Source organism: Somniosus microcephalus, chromosome 3 (genome assembly GCF_052327205.1).
Source record: "Somniosus microcephalus isolate GS21.2 chromosome 3, FLI_Smic_1.0, whole genome shotgun sequence".
NCBI classification, from domain to species: domain Eukaryota; kingdom Metazoa; phylum Chordata; class Chondrichthyes; order Squaliformes; family Somniosidae; genus Somniosus; species Somniosus microcephalus.
This window is the reverse complement of record NC_140989.1, coordinates 339,240,572-339,265,053: the sequence shown is the minus strand read 5'-3', so window position 1 is coordinate 339,265,053 and position 24,482 is coordinate 339,240,572. Positions and strand designations below refer to the sequence as shown.

The 24,482-nt window shown below is 44.8% G+C and overlaps 2 protein-coding genes across 2 annotated transcripts in view; both read left to right on the top strand.

The window, feature by feature from the left end:
* mpl (MPL proto-oncogene, thrombopoietin receptor) overlaps positions 1 to 9,315 on the top strand; it is a 41,037-nt gene extending 31,722 nt beyond the window's left edge. The window contains exon 12 of the mRNA XM_085983238.1: positions 4,576 to 9,315. Within this exon, the coding sequence (XP_085839364.1) occupies positions 4,576 to 5,190 (615 nt within the window). The 3' untranslated portion in view covers positions 5,191 to 9,315. The remainder of the gene's footprint in view (positions 1 to 4,575) is intronic.
* An 8,819-nt stretch (positions 9,316 to 18,134) lies between these two features.
* Positions 18,135 to 24,482, top strand: part of cdc20 (cell division cycle 20 homolog) — a 30,747-nt gene continuing 24,399 nt past the window's right edge. The window contains exon 1 of the mRNA XM_085983237.1: positions 18,135 to 18,361. The gene's annotated coding sequence lies outside the window, so the exon portion shown is untranslated. The remainder of the gene's footprint in view (positions 18,362 to 24,482) is intronic.

Here is a 24,482-nt window from a genome sequence, read left to right as displayed (position 1 = left end):
AAGAAATCATCGAGATCTTCTCATGGGACCAGCCACAGCAGGTCAAGAGACTGATACTGTTGAACAACCTGATCACACAGCTGAGAACACATCATCTGAGGCAACAACTCAGATTCAAGGACAATCAATCAGAAAATCCTCAAGGCACGTGAAGCCTCCTGAGAGACTCATTGAGCAAATTTAAGGACTATTGTTATAGAAGGAAGTAATGTTATCTTATTCTTTCTTCAAGTTCTAGTGTATTGACATATTTCATGTGAACACACAAAGCAAGGTTAAAAAACCTTGATAATGATAATGTAAGTTCATTAAGTGTTACAGTTAAAATGCAGATTAATACAAAGAAAACATGTTGTTAGTTAAAAGTAAAATACTTTTGTTTTAAGAAAAGGAGATGTAATGATATCAGCAAATAGAGATGGTATTTGCCTGTTTGATTATGATGCCTTACCAGCAGGTTTGCATGTATTGATTGCTTGTGCCTGACCAGCAGAGGGCATGTGACAGAGACAAGCAAGGCAGTTTAGTTTAGTTTCAGTTTCGTTCCAGATGGATCACTAGCATGGTGTCTCCTGAAATGCTGTATAAAGAGTTGAACAGACTTTAGATTAAAAGACATTGGCCTAGAAATTCACTGGCCTTAGCGCCGCTTTTGAGGCGCTAGAGGGCCTAGCGGCGAAGTTATGGCAAGTTTTGAAATTGACAGGGGCCCTAAATCGGCGTTAGGCCGGTAGCGCTGCGCCGGCACCGATGACGTCATCGGTGTGCGCAGCGTCCCGGTTGCCATGGTAACCCGCCCGAACTCGGAAATTGAGTTGCGGCCGCCTCGCCCGTGGCAGCCGCAAGCAACGTTCTGGCAGAGGTGCCTTACAGAACGTTGCGCCGGCGCATTAAAGGCCCCGCGGCAGCCGGCCGCTTTCCCGCCGCCCGCCTGGCCGCAGCTCCCTCCCCGGACTTCCCCCCCCCCCCCCCCCCGGAACAGAAGCAAGCCCGGCACTTGTCCGAGGTGCCGGGCTCATTTTTAAAAAGATTATCGCGGGCCGCGGCCGGGTGCAGGCAGCTCCTCCTTAAGGGAAGGAGGAGGCCTGCACTTCCCAAACCTGCCGCACCGCAGCGGGCGCCGCAGCGCCGGAATAGCGCCAAAATTCAGCGCATAGCGCCAGTTTTCAGGCGCTAACAGCTTTCAGCAGCGCCGGCAGCCGTTTGGGCGCAGAAGTAGTGAATTTTTGGCCCGCCCAGCACGACTTAGCTCCGGCACTAACTTCCGGCGCTAAAGCCGTCGCTGCGCCAAAACCCAATTTCTAGGCCATTCTCTTTCATAAATGTCTCGTCATTGAACTCACAAAGAAATCAATACAATAATGTGTCCGTGACTACAGAAACCACTCTGGGTCCAGGTATATTGTGTATCAGTAAAACAGTCCGTGACTACACAAACCACTCTGGGTCCAGGTATATTGTGTATCAGTAAAACAGTCTGTGACTACACAAACCACTCCGGGTACAGGTATATTGTGTATCAATAAAACAGGTTTATTAAACATTAAACATCCAGGACAAAGAAGTAATACTTAACAAGAGGATAGTCGCAGTCTGTTCGTTCAAACCCCGGCGTTCCTTCCGAGTGACCGCGGCGCAAGTCTCCTGATGTATGTTGCTGTGTTCCGTTGACCGATGCGCGTTTCCTTGGGATCTTGCTGTGTTCTGTTGACCGAAGCTCCTATCAATCTCTGGTTACACGGTCCGCGCTTTCGATGTTCAAAACCTGTACCTTTATACCCCTTTTTCCTCTCGTTTTGCTTACGTGGCAGTAATTAACTCTCTGACACCTGGTAAAAAGTCTTGCTTCCCTCGTTAGCCATCTTATGACCTTGTTGATCCTTCTGACTTTTTCTCTATGCATAACAAAGTACCTTTATCTCAGATGTTCACTTTTCACAGAACACTTCCTAGAATGTTGACAAAACAGTCTGTCCAACCTATAGCTGAACCAATTAAGCATAATATTGCTGAATTCCTCGTCTCCATAAACTTAGCACAACATTCCGTTACTTCAGTAATTTTAAACAGAGGTTTTTAGTCAGGTTGGCATAATCCCATCCTGCTTTGCTCTTAGCCATTCACCATTTTATACAGGCTTTTAACATACAATTTCACATATTATAGTTATATAAAAATGGTTATAGAATCTTGATAATGTTTACTAAATCCTACAGGTACACCCTATCCTACAATCTTGTGTATATGACTTTTCAAAAGGTACTTTATAAGGTGCCACATAGGAAACTTGCTGACAGATAACATGCATGGTATTAAAGGGAATGTGGCAGCATGGATAGGAAATTAACTAAAGCACTGGAAACATAAACAGTGGTGTTTCCCAGAGCTCAGTTTTGGGACCAGTGCTCTTCTCAATATATAAACCTGGACTTGGGTATCGGGAGCATAATATCAAAATTTGCAGATGACACAAAAATAGTAAGCATGGCTAACTATGAAGAGGACTGTATGTGACTTCAGGAGGATATAAATATGTTAATAGATTGCGCAGTTATATGTCAAAAGAAATGTAATGCAGATGAATGTGAGTTAATACATTTTGGGAGGTAGAATATGGAGAAGAAATATAAATGAAATGATAAAACTTTAAAAGGCATAGAAGAGCGGAGAGACTCAAATGTACAAATCTTTAAAAGTGGGAAGATAAGTTGATAAAGCTGTAAAAATATATACGGGATCCTAGGTTTTATAAATAGAGTCATCATATAAACCTTGAGTGCAAAAGTAAACTGGTAATGCTAAACAACAACAAGCATTTAAATAGCGCCTTTAATGTAGTAAAACGTTCCAAGGCGATTCACAGGAACATCATCAAACAAAATTTGACACCGAGCCACATAAGGAGATATTAGGACATGTTTTAAGGAGCGTCTGAAAGGAAGGGGGATAGATAGAGAGGCGGAAAGGCTAAGAGAAGGAATTCCAGAGCCTAGGGCCCGCGCAGATGAAGATACAACAAATCATTGGTTAGGCCACAGTTAGAATATTGGCCCGTATTTCCCGATCCCGACAGGTGTATACGAGCTGTGTACACACCCGTAGGGCCCTTGCATGTGCCGGTTTCAGGTATGCGAAGCGCATGCGCTGAAAACCTGCACTTCCGATTTATCAAGAATTCCTCCGCCTGCCCTGGAGAAGGGCCTCTGTGGGCGTAAGGCCTGCTTTTACCAGCATAAGAGTTTTAAAAAGTATTTTTAAATATTTTTTTACCTCATTTATAATTTTAAAATACTTTTTAAAAAAGGTAAGTTTATTTTTAGCCCCGTAAAAAACTTTAATTATTTTTTTCAAAAAATTAAACTTCTGTTCAAAATATTTAATTTAATGTAATTTTAACTAATTTTAAATACGTGATTTAAAAAAAAAATATTTAATGTTTTAGTGTGTTTTTTGAGTGATCCCCATTCATACTTTTGACAGGTCTATCCGGAGAGATCTGTCAAAAGTGTGAAGGGAGATTCCCTTCTTCCATTGGTTCTCCATGGCCCACGTGATCCCAGGGACGTTTGCAAACTGCCTGCGCCTCTGGGATACCTGGGCCTCTGCGCGCGCGGACCAGGAGAGGCCCAGGATCGGAAGTGTCGGGACCTACGAAGCCAGCAGGTAAGTTTGTAGATTTTTTTCCAGATCTGAGGCATCCGCACGCAGGAAGCCTCCGATCGGAAAATCCGGGCCAATATTATGTCCAATTTATGGCACTCTACTTTAGGAGTAGATCCTAAACTATGCCCCTCCCTCCCCACATCCATCAGGATTATTTTACTTTATTCACTAATGTTAGCAAAAAAGTTGATGCAAGTATGAAACAAGGAAATATGTTTTATATTCGTACTGACTTTTCTAATCATTAGCTACCAGGGACCGATATACCCACATAACTCCTGGCTTAGCACAAATAACTTCTCCAAATCTAACTCTTTAATTTATTTCATGATTTAAAATATTGGACCAGTGCTTCCTTGATAGAATGGTGTATAAATGCACTGCTGCAGTGATACTGGTCCATACAAACCCAGGGGTTCCTGTCTTCAATCCTTGGACTGTGTTGAGTTGGCTGATCGAAGCAAGGCCAGTGAGTCAACCAGTGCTGCAACCAGCCTCAGTGCCCTTGAGCTAATGAAAGGAAAAATCAGGAAATGCTTAGAGCATTCAAGTATTTTTCTGATATGAGTAATCCCTTGGGGGCTTCAAATGTTCAAGGGAAAAGGAGTATGAAAAAGTATTGCCTTCTGATGCCCATATTTCACCATCTCCTGGACAGGTCTCTTTTAAAAAAGTAAGGGGGGATAACTAGCCTGAGTGTTGCCAGAGTAGGGAGGGAAACCATCAGCCAGGGTCACTAGACAATGACCCCTGCTACACATAAAGAATGACCCTTGGGTGAGGTACTGAAGGGCCAACACCTAATGGAACTTTACCCTGACAAGATCCACTGCTTCAATGCAACAAATCCTTGAGGAAAAAAAATAGAGGAAAAATAAAATTACAAAAAATGTGTCCCTTTTCTGTCCACAGCCTTTGCAGCCCACTTGTGACAAACTTGTTGATGATGAGCTCTTCCCTTCAGTTCTGGAAATCATATCTGAGGTAAATGAAAATGACAGCACAAAATGTGTGGAAAAGCAAGAGGATGCTTGTCAGAAACATCATTTCAGTGAATGCTCCGCCGCCAAGCAACACAGAGAGATGTCAAATCATGAAACTGAGAGTTCCAATAACTCCAGTCAGAATTATATTTTTTTGGATCTGCAAGACTCATCATCTCTTCCTCCGGAAGATATCAACTTTCATAAGCGAGACAAAACTAGTTCATTGCAGGATTCTCAGTCACGAGTGTGGCCTCTTGCCCCTGACACAAAAAGTCATAAAGGACATATCCAAAATGACATCAATTGGAACAAGCAGTTCCCATCAGTGCAGCCAATCAATATCACCTGCATGAAGCAACAACACCCAACACCATTGGTCAGTTATGATGACATGTTCCATCTCTTTGGTCACTTGCATTTCCCAGCAACATTTGATTATCGATCAATGAGTGCAACAGACATTTCAAACCATTCGTATCTCCTGCTTTCTGATTTGGAACCAGATATTTTCTCACGACAGATCTCACTAGCCAAAGAATAAAAACATCTAGACAAATATACAGTAACATGCAGGCAACATAAAAGAAGCTTCAGCAGTAAAGAATTAAGTCACCAAATAGGTTACTAGTGCTAATCTGTGTGGTCTGCTATTCCTTTGAATACAGTTGCTAACCTCAATAATCCATTTGAATGCTTATCTCAGCTTATCAAACATGTGGAAAAACTTAATGAAGGCTTCCTTTCATTGTCAATTAAAGAACCATTCTCCCACCTCACTGTCACATGGTGCAGTAGATCTTAATTTATCTGGCCGTGACATCTCTGAAAATGAGTTGGTACCAGACACAGGTACACTAATTTCCCTATACACACTTAACATGACATAAACCTTGACATAGCGTACTGTATTGGGGCAATTTTTGATATTGTCCTCCCATAGGCGGACCCCACTGGCTTGCAGAGTATATTGGAAATTCTGGTGAGCTTTGCTTGATTTTCCAACCATTAATCTAAATAGTTGGAAAATTGTACAAAGCATTTACCTGAATTTTTGCTGTACATTGGGTTAGCAAGGCTCTGCCTCAGGAGAACCAAGGCAGTAAATTACCCCTGGTTTTGTCACTTTTAAGACACAATTACATCTCCAGGAACTGTGTATGCTACTACAACGAAACATAGGGTGCTCTTTTTTTTGGTTCTTGGCAGGTGAGCAACACTGGCGAGACTGCGCTTATTGCCCATCCCCAGTGCTCCCTGAGAGCATTGGTGCAAAGTGGTTATGCGTTGCAGTAATACTACAGTTACAGTATAACGGTAGCCAACATCCAGGGTCAGGTTAGGCCCTAACTCAGGATTTAGATTACACATAGTGTTGTGCAAGGCAGGAACTGCTTCACACTAGCACAAAACGTGTTGTGTAAATGAAACTTTAACTTCATAGCCTCTTAATAGTGAAGTGAGAATAAAACTGTAGTCCACTTTTTGAGAAATTACCATATCACCGACATTATCAAGTCTATATCATTGCCGCGTTTGTATCATCACGTCGGACATCAAGCCTGATCCTCACTTGCTGGTTCTAACCGTTCAATGGGCAGACACCTGAAGATGTGTAATGGTCACAGTGAAAATATTGCACCAGTATTGAGTTTTGATGACTCACCTGGCCTTGATACCACAGGAATCCTTTGGAGGCACTCACTGACCAGCCTTCTTACTGACACCAGTGGGGTGGCTCACAGCTACGTAGGGCTAGATTTTCGGGGAGCCGTCAGGCGGGGTTTCAGGCGTGTGGGGGGGGAAAATCCCGAATTTGGGGGTCCCGATACCATCTCACCCAAAACCCCGCCCCACGTAAATTTCAGGGGCGGTGGGTACCCGCCCCGCACTGGGACCTGCCGAAACCAGGCGGGAAGGGATTAGTGCCAATTTAACTGCCTGTTAACAGGTAGTTAACAGGCAGTTTTTAGCCTAATCCCTATTTTCAGGGGTTTCGTGTGGGTTTCCCAACGGCTCCAAACCACGCCAGGTAGAGCAGGCGGGCCGTCCGGTTGAAGGAGTTGGAGGGGTCGCGATGTCGGCGCTCAGGTGAGTGATGGGTGCATGAGTGCAAAGATAAGTGTGTTTGGTGTGTCTAAAGTGTGTAAAGAACTTTTACTTACCTGTACTTACCTTAACAGCCTTTCTTCCTGTAGCTGCCGGGAGCGCATCACTCAGCCGGAACTTAAAGCTGAACGGCTGCGATCTGTCAAAAGTGACAGCCTTCAGCTTTGAGTGCCGGTGTGAGTTCTAACTGAGTCTGTGCAGAATGACTCATGTCAGAACTCAGACTGTCAGTGTTTCACAGCTTCAAACAGCTGTCAAATGCTGATATTTCATCTGTCAAGGACTCTTGACAGATGAAATTCCAGTCTGTGACATCACCTGTTGCTGGGTGGCCCTTAATTGGCCTGCTGAGCCCACTGGGCGGGCTCAACAAGGTCAATCAAGGGAAAAATCGCGCGGATTGGCTGGACGTCGAAGTAGGTGGGTCAAAAAACCAAAAGGGGAAGTCCCGCCTTCTTCCCGACAGGTTCGGCAAAATCTACCCCGTAGACCCAAAAAGGTGTGCCTTCCTTGGGGGAAAAAAATGTATACTTATCCTATCTGTAATATGGGGATGTGTCATATATTTAAAACTATACGTGAGGGGACAGGCAGCACACTGACCTTTCACCTCTAGAACCTTTATCTGAATCCAGCCCAAACCAATCAGTTGAAAGTCTACTATTTCTAACTGCAGGAGTTCTATGTGAAAGTAACTTATTAAATCTGAATCCTGTTCCCAGTTGGTGTCAGCTTGTATCACAAAACTGTGCACAATTTAGCATCAATTGACGCTAAAGGAGTAATCCCAATGTTGTAGCCCCATCTCCAACCTGGGATTGTGGAATTACCACTTAAACTAGCACTTTCATTCATAAGGATGTCTGCTGTGAAAAAATACACACTGGTGAAGTACACTGTAAACTCACTGTGACAAATGTTTTGAGGACTGCAAAAACATGCACTATGGTAAATGGGTTTCTTTTACTGAGTTACTGTATGTCAGTTACGTGCTTTGGACTCACTGAGGATAATTTTAACCCCCTGCCCGCAATGGGCAGCAGAGGGTCAGGCGAGGGGTTAAATTGTTAAAAATGTGAAGCGTCGCAATGGGTTGGGAGATGGTGAGTAACCCGCTCTGGAGATGTTTCCCAGGGCTCAGGAAACCTGGCAGCTGAAGGGAGGTGGGAGCAGCCAGCTCTAGCAGGTAAGTGCTTTTTCAGCACTGCTTGTGGGCCAGGAGGGGCAGGCGTGCTTCCTCCCCGGCCCCTCAAGCACATCTCCTGCCATAATCTCTCCCCACCCCACCCACCCCCTCCGTGTTCTGCGTCCCCCCCCCCAATCTCTCCCTGCACGATCTCTATCTCTCCCTCATGATCTCTCCCCCCGTGATCTCTATCTCTCTGTTATCTGTTAACCCACTTTAACAAGGCTTGTTACCGTTGAACCTGAGGCTTTCACCTCTCAACCTGATTGAGTTTGGTGGTCAACATGTCCCAGTTTTACCTGGTATCCACCTGCGTATTAGTGTTGTGTGGAAGGAATGGAAGTCGAATTTCCAGATGGCTCAACAAAAAAAGTGTTGTGACTTGTGGCTGAATGAGCAATTGATTGTTTAGAACTGGAATTGCGCAGTCAAAAGCAAGTCACACAGAATCTTGGCATTTCTGAATCCTGGGTTTCTAAAATTTTGAAAAGAAAAGCGGATGTCTTGAAGGACTGGGAAAGAAATGAGGACCGGGGTAGGAAACAGAAGTGTGAAAGTAAGATGGCTGACATTGATGAAGTGCTACTTAGGTGGTTTAATCACAAAAGAGCTCAGAAAATCCCGCTTGACAGCAGCCTGTTGAAAGCTAAAGCTGATGCACTTGCCAAAGAACTCGGCGTGGAAAGCTTTGAAGCATCAAATGGATTCCTGTGCCGCTGAAAAGTGAGACGTAACCTTGTTCACAAAAACCTGTGTGATGAAAAACCAGACAGTAACAAACCCGCTGCTGAGGCATGGAGTGCGGATGTTTTTGCTGCGTCTGTTAGCAGAGTATCCACCCGACTGCATTTACAGTTGCGACAACACTGGACTTTTCTATTGTGCCCTGTCTGGTCAAATCTTCTTGGCACTTTGAGTGAAACAGAGTTTGACCTTTTTGGTTCTGATGGATGACGACCTCGGCATCTGTGGAGAGTTGACTGATGCAGAAATCGTTTCTTCTCTGAAAGACTCGGTGGCAGAGGCTGTGAAGATGTAAATGAAGATGTGCCAGAGCTGGAAACTCCCACAGCTAAAGAGGTAGCTTCTGCACTGTGTGTTCTGCAGAGAGTCAATGAATCAAAAAATAGTGAAAAATTTCATTCACTGGAGGGGAAAGTGTGGAGGTTGATGACTTCTGATCTCCACCAAAAGAAATAAAAGAATTCTTACCAGCTTAAAAAACACTCAGGAGACATGTACATTTTTTAAAATTTTTTAATGTGTTCTACTGTATTCACCTTTGTAAGACATTGTAATTTTTTTAAATGACATTCACCCTTGTGTACAGATGTTGTACAGAATTTAGACAAATAAAGGTTGTTATGCACCAGATCTTGCTTTATTGCTTTCCGCTTAACAGAAATTCCCATTTTATCACAATTTGCGAGGTTGTCTCGAGCAGTGCCAATTAGTGGGTTCCACTGTATAACCGATTATTCACTATAACAGTATTCATTATGGCCATGGGGCAGTGTATGTGAGCAGTGCAATTGTAGTATTCACAAATGAACCACTGTCTACTCTAAAATGATTGTACAGCATGTTTCTCTGATATACATTGTGAACACTGCAATAGCTCAGCAGCTGAAATGTTGCTATAGTGCAGCTCTGTAATGAACTGTTTGAAATACACAAAAAAAATACTAAACGTTTAACTTTCTATTTTTGTGGTGTTTATTCATATTCTAATATACTCAATTCCTTGTAATATTAGCCATGTAAATACTGTTCTGCCTTCTATGTTGCAGTTATATTGATAACAGTGTATATTTTTTCTGTGAGAGATCTTCCCTAAGGCTCTACATGTGCTGTTATGGGATTCACTGCTTAATTAATTGAATAAAGCAGTGAAAAAAATGGCTTTTTAGTAAAATGTGTCTCTCTTTGTAGACAGTATTTGATCTTGTGCGATCTAAGCAATGGAACTTGATTTTTCAGCCCATTCATCTTTAGTGCCATCCATTAGATCATTTGTGCAAGACATTATTATAGCCATCACAAAGGGCAGGCTGGGGTAACAAGCTGGCTGCCCTCGACATGTCTGTCCGAGAGCCGAGGACGGGCTTCTCACTGTGCAGGGTTTGATGGGCATAATGGGCCACTAACCATCAAGCAGAAATATTACGTAGATATTTGAGTAATGCCTATATTTTAAAATATACAAATAATATGGCACAGCAATAATGATATCAGCTCGGTACAGTTGCTAGCACTCTTGATCATAGGTTTTGAGTTCTAGCTCTCGCCAGGGGGTTGGATTTCCATGGGGGTTCTCCTAATTGACTGCTGTTACTTCAGCAAAAGATCCGTGGAAACCCTGAGAAACGCGTAGTCATGCCTTCAGCTACCCAAGCCTCATGCACTGGAATTTTCTTCCTAAGCCGTCTTCATTTAAGGCCCTCCGTAAAAGCCCACCTCTTCAACCAAGCGTTTATTCATCTCTCTTAATATCACCGTATTTGGCTCAGCATCCATGTTTTGATTACACCTCCATGAAGCACTTTGGGATATTTTTCTATGTTAAAGGTTTTCTTTTATATTTGTTCACGGGAATGTGGGTGTCGCTGGCAAGGCTGGCAATTATTGCCCATCCCTAATTGCCCTTGAGAAGGTGGTGGTGAACAACGGTCCGCTGCAGTCCATGTGGTGAAGGTACTCCCACAGTGCTGTTAGGGAGGGAGTTCCAGGATTTTGACCCAGCGAGGATGAAGGAACAGCGATATACTTCCAAGTCAGGATGGTGTGTGACTTGGAGGGGAACTTGCAGGTGGTGGTGTTCCCATGCGCCTGCTGGCCTTGTCCTCCTAGGTGGTAGAGGTCGCGGGTTTGGGAGGTGCTGCCGAAGAAGCCTTGGCAAGTTGTTACCTCTAGACTTGACTATTCCAACGCACTCCTGGCCGGCCTCTCTTTTTCTACCCTCTGTAAATTTGAGATCATCCAAAACTCTGCTGCCTGTGTCCTAACTCGCACCAAGTCCCATTCACCCATCACCACCGTGCTCGCTGACCTACATTGGCTCCCTGTTAAGCAACGCCTCGATTTCAAAATTCTCATCCTTGTTTTCAAATCCCTCCATGGCCTCACCCCTCCCTATCTCTGTAATCTCCTCCAGCCCCACAACCTTGCCCCCTCCCCCCCCCCACCAAGATATCTGTACTCCTCTAATTCTGCCCTCTTGAGCATCCCTGATTATAATCGCTCAAACACTGGTGGCTGTACCTTCTGTTGTCTAGGCCTTAAGCTCTGGAATTCCCTGCCTAAACCTCTCCGCTTCTCTACCTCTCTTTCTTCCTTTAAGACGCTCCTTAAAACCTACCTCTTTGACCAAGCTTTTGGGCATACAAACATAGAAACATAGAAGATAGGAGCAGGAGTAGGCCATTCGGCCCCTCGAGCCTGCACCGCCATTCAATGAGATCATGGCTGATCATCCAAATTCAGTACCCTGTCCCTGCCTTCTCCCCATATCCCTTGATCCCTTTAGCCTAAAGAAATATATCTAACTCCTTCTTGAATATATTTAATGTATTGGCCTTCACTGCCTTCTGTGGTAGAGAATTCCACAGGTTCACCACTCTCTGGGTGAAGAAATTCCTCCTCATCTCAGTCCTAAATGGCTTACCCCTTATCCTTAGACTGTGACCCCTGGTTCTGGACTCCCCGGCCATCGGGAACATCCTTCCTGCATCTAGTCTGTCTAGTCCTGTTAGAATTTTATAAGTTTCAATAACATCCCCTCTCATTCTTCTAAACTCCAGCGAGTATAAGCCCAATCGACCCAATCTCTCCTCATACATCATCCCTGCCATCCCAGGTATCAATCTGGTGAATCTTCGCTGCACTCCCTCCATGGCAAGAACATCCTTCCTCAGATAAGGTGGACAAAACTGCACACAATACTCAAGGTGTGGTCTCACCAAGGCCCTGTACAACTGCAGCAAGACATCCTTGTTCCTGTACTCAAACACTCTCACTACGAAGGCCAACATACCATTTGCCTTCTTAACCGTCTGCGGCACCTGCATGCTTACCTTCAGCGACTGGTGCACAAGGACACCCAGGTCTCGTTGCACTTCCACTTCTCCCAATCTATTGCCGTTCAGATAATAATCTGCCTTCCTGTTTTTGCCACCAAAGTGGATAACCTCACATTTATCCACATTATACTGCATCTGCCATGCTTCTGCCCAATCACCCAACCTGTCCAAATCATACTGGAGTTTCTCGGCATCCTCCTTACAGCACACACGCCCACCCAGCTTTGTGTCATCTGCAAACTTGGAGATATTACATCTTTTTCCCTCGTCTAGATCATTTACATATATTGTGAATAACTGGGGTCCTAGCACCGATCCCTGCGGTACCCCACTAGTCACTGCCTGCCACTCGGAAAAAGAGCCGTTTATTCCAACTCTTTGCTTCCTGTCTGCCAACCAGTTCTTTATCCAAGTCAGTACCTTGCCCTCCAATCCCATGTGCCTTAACTTTACACGCTAATCTCTTATGCGGGACCGTATCGAAAGCCTTCTGAAAGTCCAAATACACCACATCCACTGGTTCTCCCTTATCCATTCTACCAGTTACATCCTCAAAAAATTCCAGTAGATTAGTCAAGCATGATTTACCTTTTGTAAATCCATGTTGACTTTGTCCAATCCTGTCACTGTTTTCCAAGTGTTCTGCGATTACATCTTTTATAATGGACTCTAGCATTTTCCCCACTACTGATGTCAGGCTTACCGGTCTATAATCCCTGTTTTTTCTCTACCACCTTTTTTGAATAGTGGGGTAACATTAGCTACCCTCCAATCCATAGGAACTGTTCCAGAGTCTATCGAATTTTGGAAGATGACCAGCAATGCATCTACTATTTCTAGAGCCACTTCCTTAAGTACCCTAGGATGTAGATTATCAGGCCCTGGGGATTTATCGGCCTTCAATCCCGTCAATTTCCCTAACACCATTTCCCTACAAATACTGATTTCTTTTAGTTCCTCCCTCTCATTAGACCCTATGTTCCCCAACATCTTTGGGAGGTTATTTGTGTCCTCCTTTGTGAAGACGGAACCAAAGTATGTATTGAATTGGTCTGCCATTTCTTTGTTCCCCATTATAAATTCCCCTGATTCTGGCTGCAAGGGACCTATGCTTGACTTCACCAATCTTTTTCTCTTCACATATCTATAAAAGCTTTTACAGTCAGTTTTTATGTTCCCTGATAGCTTACTCTCATACTCTATTTTCTCCCTCTTAATTAATCCCTTTGTCCTCCTTTGCTGAATCCTAAACTGCTCCCAATCCTCAGGTTTACTGCTTTTTCTGGCCAATTTATATGTCCTCTCCTTGAATCTTATGCTATCCCTAATTTCCCTTGTTAGCCACGGTTGAGTCACCTTTTTTGTTTTATTTTTATGCCAAACAGGGATGAACAAATTCTGTAGTTCAACCATGCAATCTTTGAATGTTTGCCATTGCCTATCCACCGTCAACCTTTGAGTAACATTCCCCAATCAATCCTACCCAACTCGCGCCTCATACCATCGTAGTTTCCTTTATTTAAATTCAGGACCCTAGTCCCTGAGTCAACTATTTCGTTCTCCATCTTAATGAAGAATTCGATCATATTATGATCGCTCCTCCCCAAGGGGCCTCGCACAACAACATTGCTAATTAATCCTTTCTCATTACATAATACCCAGTCTAAGATGGCCCGATCTCTAGTTGGTTCCTTGACATATTGGTCCAGGAAACCATCCCGTATACACTCCAGGAATTCCTCCTCCATAGTATTGTTACTAATTTGGTTAGCCCAATCTATATGTAGATTAAAGTCACCCATGATAACTGCTGTGCCCTTATTGCACGCATCTCTAATTTCCCGTTTAATGCCATCCCCAACCTCCGCATTACTGTTTGGAGGTCTGTATACCACTCCCACTAACGTTTTCTGCCCCTTAGTATTTCTCAGTTCTACCCATACAGATTCCACATCATCAGAGCTAATATCCTTCCTTTCAATTGTGTTAATCCCCTCTTTAACCAGCAATGCTCCCCACCTCCTTTTCCTTTTTGCCTATCTTTCCTGAATATTGAATACCCCTGGATGTTGAGTTCCCAGCCTTGGTCACCCTGGAACCATGTTTCCATAATCCCAATCATATCATATCCGTTTACCTCTATTTGCGCAGCTAATTCATCCACCTTATTACGAAAGCTCCTCGCATTAAGACACAACGCCTTCAGGCTTTTTTTTAACACTCTTACACCTTTTAGAATTATTATTTACTGTGGCCGTGTTTGATTTAAACCCTTGATTTCTCTGACTGCCACCTTTGTTTTTCTCCTTCCTGTCTTTTGCTTCTATCCTTGTTTCCCTTTCCTCTGTCTCCCTTCTCAGGTTCCCAACCCCCTGCCATTTTAGTTTAAACCCTCCCCCAGAGCACTAGCAAACACTCCCCCTAGGACATCGGTCCCAGCCCTGCCCAGGTGCAAACCGTCCGGTTTGTACTGGTCCCACCTCCCTCAGAACCGGTTCCAATGTCCCAGGAATTTGAATCCCTCCCCCTTGCACCATTCCTCTAGCCACGTATTCATCTGAAATATCCTTCTATTTCTACTCTGACTAGCACGTGGCACTGGTAGCAATCCTGAGATTACTACCTGTGAGGTCCTATTTTTTAATTTACCCCCTAACTCCTTATATTCAGCTTTTAGGACCTCATCCCGTTTTTTACCTATATCGTTGGTGCCTATATGCACCATGACAACTGGCTGTTCACCCTCCCTTTCCAAAATGTTCTGCAGCCGTTCTGAGACATCCTTGACCTTTGCACCAGGGAGGCAACATACCATCCTGGAGTCATGTTTGCGGCCGCAGAAATGCCTATCTATTCCCCTTACAATAGAATCCCCTATTACTATAGCTCTCCCACTCTTCTTCCTCCCGTCCTGTGCAGCAGAACCACCCACGGTGCCAGGAAGTTGGCTGCTGCTGCCTTCCTCTGATAAGCCATCCTCCCCAACAATATCCAAAGCGGTATATCTGTTTGAGAGGGGGATGGTCACAGGGGACCCCTGCACTACCTGCCTGCGCCTACTACTCTGCCTGGTCGTCACCCATTCTCTTTCTGCCTGTGCAGCCTTTACCTGCGGTGTGACCAACTCCCTAAACGTGTTATCCACGACGTCCTCAGCATCGCGAATGCTCCAGTATGTATCCACTCGCAGCTCCAGCACCGCAATGCGGTCTGTCAGTAGCTGCAGCTGGATACACTTACCGCACACATGGTCATCAGGGACACAGGAAGTGTCCCTGATTTCCCACATAGCGCAGGAGGAGCATACCACAGCACAGAGCTCTCCTGTCATGACTTACCCTTTAATTAATTCAAATTAAATTAAATCAAATCAATCCCACCAATTACACTACAATTAAATGATATACTGAAGGGCCCTTGTTTACCAGCAATCCCCGCTACACCACAGACACCCTATAAACTATAAACCACAAAATTTAAGTTTGGAAAAAAGGAGAGAGAAATACTCATCTGTCCTAATTTCCCCTTATGTGGCTCGGTGTCAAATTTTTTGGCTTATAATAATCCTGTGCAGCGCCTTGGGATGTTTTACTATGTTAAAGGCGCTATATAAATACATGTTGCTGTTGCTTATTTGTTTATTAACCATTTTTGTGACAACCTCAAATACTTTTTATGGGAAGGCGGGGCGGGTGTCATTTGGAATTTTAATGATGTATTGTACATATTAAAATTAAATGGTCCTTTTTCTTGCCTTTGTTACCTCTAGACTTGACTATTCCAACACACTCCTGGCTGGTCTCCCACATTCCACCCTACGTAAACTTGAGGTGATCCAAAACTCGGCTGCCTGTGTCCTAAATCGCACCAAGTCCCGTTCGCCCATCACCCCTGTGCTCAGTGACCTACATTGGCTCCTGGTTTACCAATGCCACAATTTTAAATTTTTCATCCTTGTTTTCAAATACCTCCATGCCTCGCCCCTCCCTATCTCTGTAAACTCCTCCAACAACAACAACAACTTGTATTTATATACCGCCTTTAATGCAGTAAAACATCCCAAGGCGCTTCACAGGAGAATTATAAGACAACAAAAAAAATCTGACACCGAGCCACATAAGGATAAATTAGGGCAGGTGACCAAAAGCTTGGTCAAAGAGGTAGGTTTTAAGGAACGTCTTAAAGGAAGAAAGAGAGGTAGTGAAGTGGACAGGTTTAGGCAGGGAATTCCAGAGCTTAGGGCCTAGGCAACAGAAGGCACAGCCACCAAAGGTTGAACGATTATCATCAGGGATCCTCAAGAGGGCAGAATTAGAGGAGTGCAGATACCTCGGGGTTTATGGGGCTGAAGGAGATTATGGAGATAGGAAGGGGCGAGGCCATGGAGGGATTTGAAAACAAGGATGAGAATTTTGAAATCGAGGCGCTGCTTAACTGGGAGCCAATGTAGGTCAGCGAGCACAGGGGTGATGGGTGAACGGGACTTGGTGCGGGTTAGGACACGGGCAGCCGAGTTTTGGATGACCTCAAGTTTACGTAGGGTGGAATGTGGGAGGCCAGCCAGGAGTGTGTTGGAATAGTCAAGTCTAGAGGTAACAAAGGCATGGATGAGGGTTTCAGCAGCGGATGAGCTGAGGCAAGGGCAGAGACGGGTAATGTTACGGAGGTGAGAGTAGGCGGTTTTTGTTATGCTGCGGATATGTGGTCGGAAACTCATTTCAGGGTCAAATATGACACCAAGGTTGCGAACAGTGTGGTTCAGCCTCAGACAGATGTTAGGGAGAGGGATGGAGTCAGTGGCTAGGGAACGGAGTTTGTGGCAGTGACCAAAAAAAAGGCTTCAGTTTTCCCAATATTTAATTGGAGAAAATTTTTGTTCATCCAGAACTGTATGTCGGACAAGCAGTCTGACAATTTAGAGATTGTGGAGGGGTCGAGAGAAGTAGTAGTGAGGTAGAGCTGGGTGTCGTCAGCGTACATGTTGAAACTGATGCTGTGTTTTTGGATGATGTCGCCAAGGGGCAACATGTAGATGAGAAATAGGAGGGGGCCAAGGATAGATCCTTGGGGGACACCAGAGGTAACGATGCGGGAGCGGGAAGAGAAGCCGTTGCAAGTGATTCTCTGGTTACGATTAGATAGATAAGAATGGAACCAGGCGAGTGCAGTCCCACCCTGCTGGGCGACGGTGGAGAGGCGTTAGAGAAGGATGGAGTGGTCAACCGTGTCAAAGGCTGCAGACAAGTCAAGAAGAACGAGGAGGGATAGTTTACCTTTGTCACAGTCACAAAGGATGTCATTTGTGACTTTGATGGGAGCCGTTTTGGTACTGTGGCAAGGGCGGAAACCTGATGGAGCGATTCAAACATGGAATTGAAACATGGAATTGCAGGAAAGATGGGCACAGATTTGGGAGGCAACAATACGTTCAAGGACTTTGGAGAGGAAAGGGAGCCCCACAACCATCCCCCCACCCCGAGATATCTGCGCTCCTCTAATTCTGCCCTCTTGAGCATCCCTGATTATAATCGCTCAAACACTGGTGGCTGTACCTTCTGTTGTCTAGGCCTTAAGCTCTGGAATTCCCAGCCTAAACCTCTCTGTCTCTCTTTCTTCCTTTAAGACACTCCTTAAAACTGAACTCTTTGACCAAGCATCTGTCCTTGTATCTCCTTATGTGACTCGGTGTCCAATTTTGTTTGATAACGCTCCTGTGAAGCTCTTGGGAAGTTTTACTAAGTTAAAGGCACTGTATAAATACAGGTTGTTGTGCTACTATGTTTTTCCACCGATGCTGCCTCACCAACTGCGTATTTGCAACTTTTTGCTGGGTTGTTTTGTCTTCAAACTTACCGCATCAGCAGTATTTTAACTTCTTTTGAGCACTTTCTAAGTTACTCGGGTCACACTATTGGGGGAACCCTATCGCTGCTGGACAACTTGAGGGCGTGTGGCCTTTATCAAGCATGGCGCCCGCGGTCTCCAATTGGCACCGGACGTGACGCACGGGAGTTGGCTCACCTTACAGAGCTGAAATGGGAGGGGAAGGGGGGGGGAGCGCCAGCGTGTGCGTGGTCCCTATAGCGACCGGCGGCAGTTGGAACCGGCCATTCCAATCACAGCCCTCCGTTTGCTTTGTCCAATGAGACGGCTGTTTTTGTTTGAGTGGGCCAATGGGAGAAGGGCGATTTGGACAGCGGTTGGAGACTGGAATTTAAATCCACCGGCGAGGCAGCGGGGGGCCATTTTATGCACAGGCGGAGAGTTGGGCCAACGGCACAGAGACAGAGAGCTCGGGAGGAACCGCAGACTCGCCTTTCCAACTCTGGGCAGCGGAGCCGGTGAGACTCGCCTCTCTGAGGCGCGGCGTGTGTGTCTTTAATGCACGGACAGTGCTGGGCTCTGGGTTTAAAGGGCGTCGTTGTGTGGGAATGAGCGCCCGGCGGTGGCAGGACCCTTGCTCAGCGGCGCATTCACTCCCAGGGCTGAATGTCCGGCTTTGCAGCGGGAAGCCGTAGACCGGCCATTGGACAGGCTACCGGGGGGTGGTGGGCTGAATGGAGTAGGCCATTCGGCCCCTCGAGCCTGCTCCGCCATTCAATGCGATCATGGCTGATCATCCCAACTCCGTACCCTGTCCCTGCTTTCTCCCCATATCCCTTGATCCCTTTAGCCTTAAGAAATATATCCAACTCCCTTGAATATATTTAATGAATTGGCCTCTACTGCCTTCTGTGGTAGAGAATTCCACAGGTTCACCACACTCTGGGTGAAGAAATTCCTTCTCATCGCTGTCCTAAATGGCTTACCCCTTATCCTTGGACTGTGACTCCTGGTTCTGGACTCCCCGATCATCGGGAACATCTTTCCTGCATCTTCTAGTCCTGTTAGAATTTTATAAGTTTCCAGCGAATACAAGCCCAATCGACCCAATCTCTCCTCATACGTCATTCCTGCCATCCCAGGTATCAGCCTGGTAAATCTTTGCTGCACTCCTGCCATGGCAAGAACATCCTTCCTCATTGTCAGCTGGTGGTACTGGGTCTGACTCTGCAGCTGTCAGAGTTCTGCTGTGTTGGGCCAGAATGGTTGGAAGGGAAACAAACTGCTTTGCACTGATTCTGCAGCTTGAATGTGAGCCCGCCCTTGTTGGTCATCCGTGTTGGTGACCTTGCACTGCTAAAGAGACAGGCTGGTGCTGGCAGACACACTTTTTGTGGTCCCATTTATGTTACAGCGCTGATTCTGGCTATAATCGGGGCCATTGGCTTATGGCAGAACATCAGAAATAAGAGCAGGAGTAGTCCATATGGCCCCTTGAGCCTGCTCCAGCATTCAATAAGATCATGGCTGATCTTTGACCTGAGCTTCACTTTCCTGCCCAATCTCCATATCCCTTGATTCCCCTAGAGTCCAAAAATCTATCGATCTCTGCCTTGAATGTACTCAATGACTCAGCATCCACAGCCCTTTGGAGTAGAGAATTTCAAAGATTCACAACCCTCAGAAGAAATTCCTCCTCATCTCAGTTTTAAATGGCTGACCCCTTATCCTGAGACTATGCCCCCCCTAGTTCTAGACTCTCCAGCCAGGGGAAATGAGATCTCAGCATCAACCCCCCTCAGAATCTTGTCAAATTCATTTTAAATGGTTGGCCTGATTTGATATCCTGGCACTTGGTGTGGGGAACATTCAGTGACAGTTAAATGATTTGGGTACTTAATTTCATTTAGATTTTATTTGTGACTACTACTCCCGCTCCCTGATATCTGGCACCTCTTGGCTTGCACCATTGCATCAACATTTTGGAGCAAATGACTGAAGCTAACTTGACTATTTTAGGTTTGTGTCACAAAGTTGAGAATGTGGTTTAGACTTGTTGCTATTCATGATGGGGACTACTTTGCATGTATGAGGTTCCAAATGTGGAAAGAACTTCAGTTTCAGATTTGTAGCCAGGTTTGTATAAAACACCACCATTTTAAAAACTTTGTTAACAGAGTGCTGCACTACACAATATGTTCAATAACTCATTTGGAACTCGTCTGGTACATTGTGCACATTAACAGAGATAATAGTGTGCTGAAAATTGCAAACCCTCCTTCATTCCTAAAGTCCAAGAATCATTCTTGACATTTCTTTCTTGGTTCAGCAATTTGCCCATGTACTGTTCTGTGGTGACATCACATTGAGTCTCAACAACGTCACAGTGATTTCTAGGTGGGGCAATGTAGCAAGTTACTGTGCAAAAGTTGCTGCTTCCACAGCTGGTGCTTAATCTCAGAGGTACAAATGTTGTCATAATATTCTGTCAGTACTTGGTTGTGCCCCTGCATTCTTCTGCTGTGAGCTCTCTAATATTCACCATGAAAGCTACTTTAATAGAGTAAGTAGGGGAAAATGATTCCCTTTGTTGTGTGGATCAATAACTAGAGGTAATAGATTCAAAATCATTGACTGGGTAAAGCAAATGTACCAAGCTTGGGATTTCAGTTTCACTACAAGCTGGTATCTACTAAACGTGTGCTTGAAGACTGAATGGACTAGCCCTAATCCATTTACTATTGAAATAAGGGTACTTCCACTATACTGCATGTATATGTGCTATAGTGATGGGGGATTCTATTGTAAGGGGAATAGATAGGTGTTTCTGTGGCCGCAAACGAGACTCCAGGATGGTATGTTGCCTCCCTGGTGCAAGGGTCAAGGATGTCTCTGGGTGGCTGCAGGGCATTCTGGAGGGGAGGGTGAACAACCAGTTGTTGTGCATATAGGTACTAACGATATAGGTAAAAACCAGGATGAGGTCCTAAAAGCTGAATATAGGCAGTTAGGAGGTAAATTTAAAAAATAGGAGCTCAAAGGTAGTAATCTCAGGATTGCTACCGGTGCCATGTGCTCGTCCAGAGTAGAAATAGAAGGATATTTCAGATGAATACGTGGCTAGAGGAATGGTGCAAGAGGGAGGGATTCAAATTCCTGGGACATTGGAACCGGTTCTGGGGAGGTGGGACCAGTACAAACTGGATGGTTTGCACCTGGGTGGGACTGATGTCCCAGGGGGTGTGTTTGCTAGTGCTGTTGGGGAGGGTTTAAACTAAAATGGCAGGGGGTTGGGAACCTGTGCAGGGAGACAGAGGAAAGGGAAGCAAGGATAGAAACAAAAGACAGGAAGGAGAAAGCAAAAGTGGAAGGCAGAGAATACAAGGGTGTAAATCAAACAAGGCTACAGTAAATATTAATTCTAAATGGACTAAGTGTTTAAGACAAAGCCTTCAGGCTTTTTTTAATGCGAGGAGCATTCATAATAAGGTGGATGAATTAGCTGCGCAAATAGATGTAAACGGATATGATGTAATTGGAATTACGGAGACATGGCTCCAGAGTGACCAAGGCTGGGAACTCAACATCATGGGGTATTCAATATTCAGGAAGGACAGGCAAAAAGAGGAAAAGGAGATGGGGTAGCATTGCTGGTTAAAGAGGAGATTAACAATAGTAAGGAAGAATATTAGCTCTGATGATGTGGAATCTGTATGGGTAGAGCTGAGAAACACCATGGGGCAGAAAACGTGGTGGGAGTTGTATACAGACCCCCCAAACAGTAATGCTGAGGTTGGGGATGGCATAAGAACATAAGAAATAGGAGCAGGAGTAGGCCAATCGGCCCCTCGAGCCTGCTCCGCCATTCAATAAGATCATGGCTGATCTGATCCTAACCGCCAATCCACTATCACAGAACCATCTCCTGAATCTAACAGAATTAGACACACGAAATAGGAGCAGGATCAGGCTACACGCCCCCTGGGCCCGCTCCGCTACCCACAGGGCCATGACCGATCCGAACCTAGACTCGTGTCCAAATTCTTGCCCGCTCCCCGTAACCCTTAGTTTCCTAGAAGTTTCCTTTACTTCTAGGAAACTGTCTATTTCTGTTTTAAATTTATGTAATGATGTAGCTTCTACAGCTTTCTGGGGCAGCATATTCCATGGACCTACCACCCTCTGAGTGAAGTAGTTCCTCCTCATCTCAGTTTTGAAAGAGCAGCCCCTAGTTCTAGTTTCGCCCATCATCGGGAACATCCTCCCCGCATCCACCCGATCCAACCCCTTCACAATCTTATATGTTTCAATAAGATCGCCTCTCATTCTTCTGAACTCCAATGAGTAGAGTCCCAATCTACTCAACCTCTCCTCATATGTCCATCCCCTCATCCCCGGGATTAACCGAGTGAACCTTCTTTGTACTGACTCGAGAACAAGTATGTCCTTAAGTATGGACACCAAAACTGTACGCAGTATTCCAGGTGCGGTCTCACCAATACCTTGTACAACTGAAGCAATACCTCCCTATTTTTATATTCTATCCCCCTAGCAATGAAAGCCAACATTCCATTGGGCTTCTTAATCACTTGCTGCACCTGCATACTAACCTTTTGAGTTTCGTGCACCAGGACCCCCAGATCCCTTTGTACTTCAGTACTTTCCAGTTTCTTGCCATTAAGATAATAACTTGCTCTATGATGTTTCCTGCCAAAGTGCATAACCTCACACTTTCCAGTATTGTATTCCATCTGCCAAATCTCTGCCCACTTACTTAGCCTGTCTATGTCCCCTTGCAGGTTTTTTATGTCCTCCTCACTCACTCCTTTCCCTCCCATCTTAGTATCATCTGCAAACTTTGATATGTTACACTCGGTCCCCTCCTCCAAATTGTTAATATAGATTGTAAAGAGTTGGGGACCCAGCACTGACCCCTGCGGAACACCACTAGTTACTGATTGCCAGTCTGAGAATGAACCATTTATCCCAACTCTCTGCCTTCTGTTAGATAGCCAATCCTCTATCCATGCCAGAATATTACCCCCAATCCTGTGATTTTTTATCTTAAGGTGCCACACACAAGATTATTGCTTGTCAAATGCCTTTTTGGAAGTCTAAATACACTACGTCCACTGGTTCCCCTTTATCCACCCTATATATGTTACTTCCTCAAAGAACTCCAGCAAATTTGTCAAACATGACTTCCCCTTCATAAAACCCCTTCATAAATGGGAAATTAGAGATGTGTGCAATAAGGGCACAGCAGTTATCATGGGTGACTTTAATCTACATATAGATTGGGCTAACCAAATTAGTAACAATACTGTGGAGGAGGAATTCCTAGAGTGTATATGGGATGGTTTCCTGGACCAATATGTCGAGGAACCAACTAGAGATCAAGACATCGTAGACTGGGTATTATGTAATGAGAGGATTAATTAGCAATAATGTTGTGCGAGGCCCCTTGGGGAGGAGCGATCATAATATGATAGAATTCTTCATTTAAGATGGAGAGTGAAGTAGTTGACTCAGACCAGGGTCCTGAATTTAAATAAAAGAAACAACGATATGAGATGCAAGTTGGCTAGGATGAATTGGGGAATGTTACTTAAAGGGTTGATGGTGAATAGGCAATGGCAAATATTTAAAGGTCGCATGGATGAACTACAGAACTTGTTCATCCCTATTTGGCATAAAAATAAAACAGTGACTCAACCGTGACTAACAAGGGAAATTAGGGATGGCATAAGATCCAAGGAGAGGACATATAAATTGGCCAGAAAACAGCGAAACTGAGGATTGGGAGCAGTTTAGGATTCAGCAAAGGAGGACAAAGGGATTAATTAAGAGGGGGGAAATAGAATGAGTAAGCTTGCAGGGAACATAAAAACTGACTAAAAATTGGAAGTCAAGCCTAGGTCCCTTGCAGTCAGAATCGGGGGAATTTATAATGGGGCAGAAAGAAATGGCAGACCAATTAAATACATACAGGAAACTGATATCCGGCACCGACGGGACCGAGCTGTTACCGTCCCATCAAAACTGCCGGACAAACCAGCGCTAATGTTGAAACATACGGAGCTTTGAGCTCCGCATCTGGCAACAAACCCTGTTGCTTAGCTTCTAAACAGTCGGCCGTACCTTGTAAGTATCTCTGTAGCTTAGCAACAGCTTCAGTGAGACCTTGCAGAGCCTGACTGGTGGGGGGGGGGGGGAAGCAACGAAATGAGAGAAAAAACCTAACTAAACTTTGGTTTTGTCTTCACAAAGGAGGACACAAATAACCTTCCAGAGATTTTGGGGAACATGGGGTCTAATGAGAGAGGAATTGAATGAAATCTGTATTTGTAGGGAAATGGTGTTGGGGAAAATTGATGGGATTGAAGGCGGATAAATCCCCAGGGCCTGATGACGTACATCCTAGGGTACTTAAGAAAGTGGCCCTAGAAATAGTAGATGCATTGCTGGGCATCTTCCAAAATTCTATAGACTCTGGAATAGTTCCCATGGATTGGAGGGTAGCTAATGTAACCCCACTATTTAAAAAAAGGGGGTAGAGAGAAAACAGGGAATTATAGACTGGTAAGCCTGACATCGGTAGTGGGGAAAATGCCAGAGTCCATTATAAAAGATGTAATA